This window comes from Ochlerotatus camptorhynchus, unplaced genomic scaffold, assembly GCF_037179485.1.
Source record: "Ochlerotatus camptorhynchus isolate MF236.1 unplaced genomic scaffold, CSIRO-AGI_Acam_v1.1 ptg000083l, whole genome shotgun sequence".
Lineage (NCBI taxonomy): Eukaryota > Metazoa > Arthropoda > Insecta > Diptera > Culicidae > Ochlerotatus > Ochlerotatus camptorhynchus.
The window spans coordinates 1,261,289-1,270,945 of record NW_027040573.1 but is presented as its reverse complement, the minus strand read 5'-3'; the positions used below and the strand labels follow the sequence as shown (position 1 = coordinate 1,270,945).

At 38.3% G+C, this 9,657-nt stretch overlaps 1 protein-coding gene across 1 annotated transcript; it reads right to left on the bottom strand.

Moving 5' to 3' along the window:
* Positions 1-11: 11 nt before the first annotated feature.
* Positions 12-2,883, bottom strand: Orc1 (origin recognition complex subunit 1). The gene is made up of 3 exons (XM_065218070.1): positions 2,546-2,883; positions 346-2,485; positions 12-284 (listed from the first exon to the last, which is right to left on the bottom strand). The coding sequence occupies exons 1-3, from the start codon at positions 2,650-2,652 to the stop codon at positions 42-44; spliced, it is 2,490 nt and encodes an 829-aa protein (XP_065074142.1). The 5' UTR covers positions 2,653-2,883; the 3' UTR covers positions 12-41.
* Between the last annotated feature and the right edge of the window lie 6,774 nt (positions 2,884-9,657).

Here is a 9,657-nt window from a genome sequence, read left to right as displayed (position 1 = left end):
CTTAATGCTAACATGGAGTCAATAAATAAAAGTTTTGTTTCTTAAATCAGATTACTTGCCTGTAGCGCGTAATGCACGTCGTCAGAACTAATGTTTAGAAGAATCTTCTGATAAATGTCATTGCGAGAGTTTTCACAGATTAGTATACGTGATGCTCCCAACCGGCTGCAAATGGCAATCGCTCGTCCAGGATTCGGTACCGTTATGCCGGCAAATGCTGCGAGCGATTCGAATTGCGCGTATACACCCAGAAAATTGCATTCCTCTATGCCTGTGCGAGTAACCTAGTAGAAATGTGAATGAAATTGAAAGCAGTTTGTGATGAATCTGTATTTAAAAAATTACCTCTGCTGTAACTGCTTGCAGAAATAGTTGTTCCATTCGTGAACAGCTTTTGATTGTCTGTACCTTGGCACTGGCAATCATCTCACCGAGAGCCTGCTGCACATGAACCATTGAAACGCTCACAGAACGACCAGTCTCTCGAGACTTATCGTCCGCTATTTCAGTCGCCCGGCGACAAATGTCCAATGCTCGCCGAGCATCGCCGGAAACGGCAGCCACTTTCCGCGCTACCAATTGGACGGCTTCAGCATCAAAGGCAGAGGTTCCAATTAAACGGGCCATGACGATTTCTTGCAGCTGACGGAAGTTGTACGGTTGGAAGGTCAGTCGTGTCAAACCAAGTCGCGATGAAATTTTTCCCATCAGTAAGCGTTCCGGCAGGTCCATGGTATTTGCTATGGTGATGACAACCAGCTGGGCGGAGCTCAATGTTGGCCAATTTAGCAAGTTGTACACGACATCCTGACGTTTGTTGCAAAGGATGTCCAATTCATCGACCAAGACAACAGTAGTTACTCGACGCGGTGCTTTCGTGGTGAAACGTTTCTCAAGCAAATTGTACGCCTGCTCCCACGCTAATGTTTTCCCCGTTAGCTGACGATAGATATGAACGTAGGCTTGTCTTGGTTCAGTCAACCGCATTCCATTGATTTCCACAAATTCAAATTTGGGAATTTCTTCTTCTTCAGCCAAGGATTGTAATGAACGAATAACCGCAGTCGTTGTAGCAGTCTTGCCCGTTCCCGGAACGCCAGAAACATACATGCATCCTCCACAGCCATCAATGATCTTTCCTTCAACGAAGTTGAACATTTCACTGTACTCCTTCTCCCGACATGGGAGACTACACGGGACTGCTGAAACGTGCAAGCGTTCCCGTGCCATTGCCAGTTGATTATCTAGAGAAGTCTTTATGGGAGCGTCTCGCTTGTGAATAGTGGGTTTGATAGCACCCGAACGTATTAGTTTCATCTTAGCAGCACTACTCGGTGTAGACTGTGAAGCTGTTTTGGTTGCTCTGGACCGAGGCGTTTTCGGTTCTTCAATAACAGATTCAGACTTTTTCGGAGTTTGACTAATCTTCCTATAGACGCGCCTGCTCTCGGTTAACTCTTCGACAATATTAGACAGCTGAATATTGCGTTTCGGCGTTCCCACAGCTTCGGTAGCCTTGGTGCTAGGTGTCTTCAGTATGCTCTTTCGTCTTGGTCTGCCAGTTGGAGTTCGTAGGAGTTCTTCTTCGACCGTAATTGACTTCCTAGTTTTTCTCGGAGATGTTTCGTTATCAATAATGTCCATGTATGTAGACCGTTTTCTAGAAGATCTTCTTGAAGGAGTATCAGCTTCAGATTTCTGACGCTCCGACAGCCTTAGTCTTATCTTCAGATCTGGAGTATTTTTAGATTCATCCTTGATGATAGAATAGTTTGCAACTTCTTCATCTGATGTCGCAGATTCAAAATGGAGACTGGCATTCAAATTTCTACGAAAATTTCCCGATTTTCGCCTAGCGCTGTTCATACGTGCAATTTTTGAAGGCGAGATGTTTTCCTCATCACTTATTTCGACCTCACCTAGCTCTTCGGTAACCTTCACGAGATTCTTCTTATAGGAATCATCAATAACCATACATTCTTCTCGGTGCAAGGCAACTATGGATTTTCTTTTATGAAGAGTTGCTTCCGTGGTCGATTGCTTCAACCCCAGCAACTGCATTCTCCTAGTCCCAGGAAGATGACTTAGTTTATAGCGAGCTACAAACAGCGGAAGTTTGGTAGTGTTTTTCGCAATCAGTTCCGAAATATTGATATCAGTGTCCGCGATTACAACTTTGCAATGTCCAAAAATGGTTTCAATATTTATGTCCGGACTAAAGCGATAGTCTTCGATGATTTCGTAATCGAAATTGAAGGTATAATTCTCATCGTGAATGATTTTAGCTGGCATAGCTGACGGCCTAGAATACCACTGTACAGTGGCCCTAAACACATCCACTTTTGGGTCATCAGTCAATAGTTCATACATATGCTCAATCAGAGCTATATCACATCCAGAAATTGAATCTGGCTCAGCATTGTCCATGTTCGAAACCAGAACATAGTTTCCTACCTCCAGAGTGAGTGATCCCAAAATACATTTTCTGCAAACGTTAAAGTGGTTCATTAATGACACTATAATTACCGTCCACAGTACGAATTACCTGTAGAAGCAAGTCTGATGATATGTATCAGGGCGTCCTATTTGTGGTTCATACTGTTTCCCGACCCAGCTTATAGCACTTCTGTTATTATTGATTTTCTTCTTCATGTTTAGTAACGCAACGTTATAAGTTTCAGTAGCAAGTTAGGTATTCAATTCAAAATTAACTGCACATACAAAATTTAATTTGCAATCGTGAAAAATCACCTTCAATCCCGAGTGCTACTGCTTCCCGCTCAAAAGATGGACTGTTATGATTGAAGTAGAGCCTGAATTCAGGTTCTTTAATTGAAGGTGCTACAGTTGCCGACGAGCTTGATGAGTGGCCTTGAGTCACAGGCTGAGTGGGTGATATCAGTATTTTCGCGCCCTTTTTCTTTTTACCGAATACATGAACCGGTTCATTCTGATCATTCAATCTATAGATACACGGATACTTTCATATACTCATCGATGATTAAAATTTAACCCTTTTTATATAAACCATTAACGCACGCTATTTCAAAACTACTTAGGTATCTGCACTTTCTTCGATAATCGGTAATTTCTACCGATATTTAGGTATTCTTTACCGACTTTAAGGTATGTGCATCTTAGCGTGTAATGTAGCTAAACGAACTGTCAGTTAGTGTAGCCAAATGAGCATGACGTCATCATGGTGTTGTTTGAGGGAGAAGTATTGTAAAATTATGAGCACAAAACGCTTTCTACACTCCAAATTCCGATTTATTTCGCGGACAACGGAAGAAGGAAAGATAAAGCAAACCATTCCTCGACTCATTGTTGCAAAGATTTGCTTTGCACTTCATTTTGAATTTTTACGCACGAAACAAAACAAAACTACACAACGAAGAGCTTTATGATGGCATGAACTTATTTCACGAATGCCAGTAAGATCATTTGTTTTTCAAGGTTGCCAAAAGAACCTTTTGTGCCTCCGCTTATCTATGGAATCTATAGTATCTATAGTCGATCCCAACATAATTTACCCATTTTTGGGTAGGTTCAGTTTTGACCGATCTGGGTAGATTCTACCCAAATTAGGGTAGTTTTGAAATAGGGTGTTATCTGTTTTCTCTGTCAACATTTCAAACCCATTAATAAGTAAAAAAATACCCATTTTCAAACCATGCATGCAGCTATAAAAAAATGGGGGATTTTGGAAATCATAAAATGGGAGAACAAATACCCATTTAGAGAAACAGTTCACGGTTACATAAACACTATTTTTATTTTGCTGGAAACCCAGCAAAATTTTGCTGGATTTTGCCGAGCTGTAAAATCAGCAATTCAGTTGATCAAACCTGAGTTGATCAAACGTTGAATAATAGCTTCCACAGTTGTACAAGAATGTAGTTGTATTGCTATTTGGTTAAAAGCTTCAAAAACTGCTTGGAGCACTCTTAAATGATTGTTTACGTTCGGTTAAACTGTTTGACAGGAGCCATATAGGATGTGGAATAAACGCATCAAAACAAACCATTGGGAGCTCTTATAAAACACCTGAGTTGATCAAACGTTGAATAATAGCTTCCAGAGTTGAACAAGAATGTAGTTGTATTGCCTTTTTGGTTAGAAGCTTCAAAAGCTGCTTGGAGCACTCTTAAATGATTGTTTACTTTCGGTTTAACTATATGCTTTATAAGACCTACGATAACTTTTATAGCATCTTTGTTAAACTGATTGACAAGAGCTATATAGAACGTGACATAAACGCATCAAAACAAACCATTGGGAGCTCTTATACAACACCTGAGTTGATCAAACGTTGAATAATAGCTTCCAGAGTTGAACAAGAATGTAGTTGTATTGGCATTTGGTTAAAAGCTTCAAAAACTGCTTGTAGTACTCTTAAATGATTGTTTACGTTCGGTTAAACTGTTTGACAGGAGCCATATAGGATGTGGAATAAACGCATCAAAACAAACCATTGGGAGCTCTTATAAAACACCTGAGTTGATCAAACGTTGAATAATAGCTTCCAGAGTTGAACAAGAATGTAGTTGTATTGCCTTTTTGGTTAGAAGCTTCAAAAGCTGTTTGGAGCACTCTTAAATGATTGTTTACGTTCGACCAACCACCAACCACAATTTTGTTGCTAAAAATAGCACAAGTGATAGGCATGTTTATATAACCATAAGGCAATGATTATTCGACTGCAAGAGAAGTCACTCAAGATGAGCTTGATATACTTCTCTCATATGATCAAAATATGTATTCAAGAACAGAGCAGATGGAAACAGAAGCGGCTGGCAATCCGGAATCATGAGTTCGAATCTTGCTTCGAGAAACCCTCGGTGGAGTAGAGGTAAATTATATATAGGTGTTATTAATAAATGCAAACATTAATTTAAGACATATATCATATAATCAACGATAACATTTCTAGATAAATTCTCTCAATTAATTATTAGAGAGATTAATTGAAAGAATATCAATCAAAGATTAAACAGATGCTTGTTACTACTTCCTCCATGAACACAGAATGTGAATTATGGCATAATTACATATTTTTTCAATGTGCACAAATAAATTAAATTAATAAAAACTGTACAAGCAATTATTTTGGCGTACCACGACAATTGTTAAACTAATTTTAATCTGTGAATATTGTGAGTACTTACACAACGGTTATTAAGGAGTCATTGAAAAGTGCTATAAACGCTTTTCACCGCTTGCTGTATAGTGATTATTTAGGAGTCATAAAAGAGTGTAACAAACGCCTCTCAGGTTCAATCTCTAAAACATTTCGAAGCAGCTGTTAGGAGGTGTCTACAAACGTTGTATTAGAGCTTTCACCAAAACAATAAAGCTTGAGTTTAAATATGTATCTATAAACGTTGTATAAAAGTCGCTTCTATCCGGTTGTTAAGGAGTCATTGAAAAGTGCTATAAACGCTTTTCACCGCTTGCTGTACAATGATTATTTAGGAGTCATAAAAGAGTGCAACAAACGCCTCTCAGGTTTACTCTCTACTAAATTTCAAAGCAGCTGTCAAGAAGTGTCTACAAACGTTGTGTACGAGCTTTCACCAAAATAATAAAGCTTGAGTTTAAATATGTATCTATAAACGTTGTATAAAAGTTGCTTCTATCCGGTTGTTAAGGAGTCATTGAAAAGTGTTATAAACGCTTTTCACCGCTTGCTGTTCAATTAATATTTAGGAGTCATAAAAGAGTGTAACAAACGCCTCTCAGGTTTCCTCTCTACTAAATTTCAAAGCAGCTGTTAGGAGGTGTCTACAAACGTTGTATTAGAGCTTTCACCAAAACAATAAAGCTTGAGTTTAAATATGTATCTATAAACGTTGTATAAAAGTTGCTTCTATCCGGTTGTTAAGGAGTCATTGAAAAGTGCTATAAACGCTTTTCACCGCTTGCTGTACAATGATTATTTAGGAGTCATAAAAGAGTGCAACAAACGCCTCTCAGGTTTACTATCTACTAAATTTCAAAGCAGCTGGCAAGAAGTGTCTACAAACGTTGTATAAGAGCTTTCACCAAAATAATAAAGCTTGAGTTTAAATATGTATCTATAAACGTTGTATAAAAGTTGCTTCTATCCGGTTTTAAGGAGTCATTGAAAAGTGTTATAAACGCTTTTCACCGCTTGCTGTTCAATTAATATTTAGGAGTCATAAAAGAGTGTAACAAACGCCTCTCAGGTTTCCTCTCTACTAAATTTCAAAGCAGCTGTTAGGAGGTGTCTACAAACGTTGTATTAGAGCTTTCACCAAAACAATAAAGCTTGAGTTTAAATATGTATCTATAAACGTTGTATAAAAGTTGCTTCTATCCGGTTGTTAAGGAGTCATTGAAAAGTGCTATAAACGCTTTTCACCGCTTGCTGTACAATGATTATTTAGGAGTCATAAAAGAGTGCAACAAACGCCTCTCAGGTTTACTATCTACTAAATTTCAAAGCAGCTGGCAAGAAGTGTCTACAAACGTTGTATAAGAGCTTTCACCAAAATAATAAAGCTTGAGTTTAAATATGTATCTATAAACGTTGTATAAAAGTTGCTTCTACTCCTATACCGCGTATACATATAATGCTGTAGTTGAACAGGTTCTCCAAACCAGTGCAAACAAGAGTTTTACAGAAGTTGTAATAAACAAATTGTGCAGTTATTATTCAGCATGCAGTTGAATAAAATCACAATGGAAGCGTTTCTTCAACAAGAAATTGATTTTGGGTAAACGTTTTACTGAATACGTTAGACAACACCTTTGTATTGCAGTTGTATAGGTTCTCCAAACCAGTGTAAACAAGGGTTTTATAAAAGTTGTGGTGAACACATTGTGCAATTATTATTCAACATGCAGCTGAACAAAATCAAAACGAAAGCGTTTCTTCAACTGGAAATTGTTACTTGGGTGCCTTCCTGCGCATTGCCGTCAATGGATGGCAATCGATGTCCGGTGATTGGCACTAGATTGCGGAACAGAGACCGACGTTAAATAAAGGAAAGAAGAAGAAGAAACCGAAGTAAAGGGTCTTGAAACCCACGGAGGCAAGTGTTCCAAGCTCGACAAAACTGGTTTCTGATGAACGTCGTTTCTGATGCCTATCCCCATATCATCCTCACCCCCACTCGAAGTCGAGAGAAAAAAGAAAATCTGAAATGGATTCTGAATCCATTCCGGATCATTCCCCAACACCCGAGCCAACACCAAACGTAGAATGAGCCCGGTATGAGGTATAAGCCCGGTATAAGCGACAAAACGACGCTAATATCACAAAGCTTCACCGTTTATACTGAACTTAAACCCCAGAAATACACATCCCGACGGTTCCTTGGACGGGATCTTGGACCAGTCACAGACCACCCTTAATCACACCGAAAAATAGCAGGATATTAGATGCGCCGTGTGCAGATTTACATTTATTTGCTATCGATTTTAAAATAATTTATAAAATATGTTTGTTTATTTTAAACATGATCACAAATATAGTTGTCATATCGAACAAAACTATTCACGTTTGTTACCGCGAGACAATTAATCTACAGATCAAAGCCATAAGCAAATCCACATAGTTGCACAAGGTCCGTTGATGTCGATACCAGTTTCAAGAAAATGAAATGAAAAGTAGGGTAAAACAAAAACGATCGCTCGTTTACATAATATGCCTGCACTATTTATCTAGGAACGCTCATGCTTTCGAGTGAAGAATAACACACCCACGTGCGTATACCGTAAGGCATAATTTTCCCTCTCGGTTTATCCTTAAGGAAGGATATGATTTACTGTTTAAGCGCTACAAATGTTTCAAATTCATATTTGTTAACCTTTTCAGACCTGAGTAAAATAAACCAACAAACTTAGAAAAATGACGACCAAATCCTGGTTCTGAAAAGGACATAGTACATAAGGACTCAATTTATAAGTTAGCCCTTTGAAGGACAAGTGGCATTTTTCAGCTTAAAGTTAGGAAACTAGTGAAAGGCCCGGTATTAAAAGGGACATGGAAAATTCCGTAAGAACAGGAAAGATTTTTACATAATTATAAATTACTTATGCAATACGTAGACCTAAGATCACTTTGTACAGAAATTGAAAATAAAGTTAAGTTCGAAGCTTACTCCAGGTTCTTCATTGAATCCGAAAAACTCTCGATCCTTAGAAGTGAAAACTTCTCTCCTAACGGAGAAAAAAGTAACTTCAAGAAGCTGTTTTTTGGCATAGGTGTCACAAAAGCGAAAGACTCTCTAATCAGAGAAGAAAGTAGCTTTTGGCAGTGACAACGTTTATTTGAAGATATTGCTGATTGCATCTGAAACTGGACTGTCCCAAAAATGCAAAAGTGTGATAAAAGTGCACGTTTCCGTCAAATCGTTTTGATGTCTTAGGAGCACTTATTGCTTGCATCATAAGGAATAAGTGCACCGAAGACACCAATTTTATCACACTTTTTACTAAGTGAAAAAGCGCTTATTAGTCCAATTTGGTGTGAAATGCGCAATACATGAAGATTTTTAAAATAAACTAAACATTATTTTTGTTTTAAACATTGATATCACTTACTTCTTACATGGAATACGTTTGAAATCAACCTAGTTTTTGTTTGTGGCCAGAACATACTGAGATTATGTTTAAATTTACCTCAAATTTTGTGTTGATCATAATTTTCTGCGTGTTGTCAATGAAAGCCAAGTGTAGGGTTCACTTTATTCATTCAAGATTGGCGAATCAAAGCAAAGCCAAAACTGGTCATGCAACACCTAGTTTTCAGATCCGCAATTAATAATTTTTTGTTATTTTTGACATCATCCACATCCAGAGGGCCAGTCACTTCGAATGTATGGGAATGGTAGGAAACCATTTGGAAATGCATGAAAATTTTCAGTCTTTATTCATTATCGTCTTTATGGGCAGTTTTAGATCGAGTTTTAGATGCACAAAAATTGCACGAATACATTCCTATGGTGATAAGGTAAACACTCGTTTATTTGTTTCCTTCTGTGAAAGCATGTTTAATCACAAATCATGGATTTGCTGATATTCTTTATACTGCAAAAATGATTTTCCTACCACTGAAGGGGCGACATCTCTCGGAACTTCAGTATAGCTACTACTCAAATCATATAATTAATTACAAAAATGATGAAGTACTAAAAAAGGGTCATGCAATTTGACAGATACCAAAACGTCATTATCATTTTCACCCACTCGCCATCTGTGAGTTAATCGTCACTTTGATTCTTCAATGGACGCTGCTCAATTCATCGGTGCACTCTTCTGGGTTTTAGCCAAATGCCGTGAACCAACAGATATTTCTCGACCAACAATTAAAAAGAGCAAATTGGGTTGTTTATCTTTTTTCAATAAAAAAATAAACAATAAAATTATACCAATTTTTATACATCATCTCAACGGCGCTGGTGGTGTAGTGGTAAGCGTGATTACCTCTCACCCCAGCAGGCCTGGGTTCAATACCAGTCGGCGCCGCCAGGATGTTCTGAGGCATAACATCTCTGATCATGCCGGCGCCGGTGGTGTAGAGGTAAGCGTGACTGCTTTCTAACACCCCAATGGGTCTGGGTTCAATCCCAGTCGAGGTCGGTGGGGTTTTTCTGAGGCATAAAAATCTCTGGTCACGTCTTCCTTCGG

What these genes read in the sequence shown, in the direction of transcription:
- Orc1 (XM_065218070.1), bottom strand. Translation starts at nt 2,652, where the DNA reads ATGAAGAAGAAAATCAATAATAACAGAAGTGCTATAAGCTGGGTCGGG. An exon ending in CATCAGACTTGCTTCTACAG is followed by an intron (nt 2,486 to 2,545) that starts GTAATTCGTACT and finishes TAACGTTTGCAG; the next exon opens with AAAATGTATTTTGGGATCAC. An exon ending in TGCAAGCAGTTACAGCAGAG is followed by an intron (nt 285 to 345) that starts GTAATTTTTTAA and finishes CATTTCTACTAG; the next exon opens with GTTACTCGCACAGGCATAGA.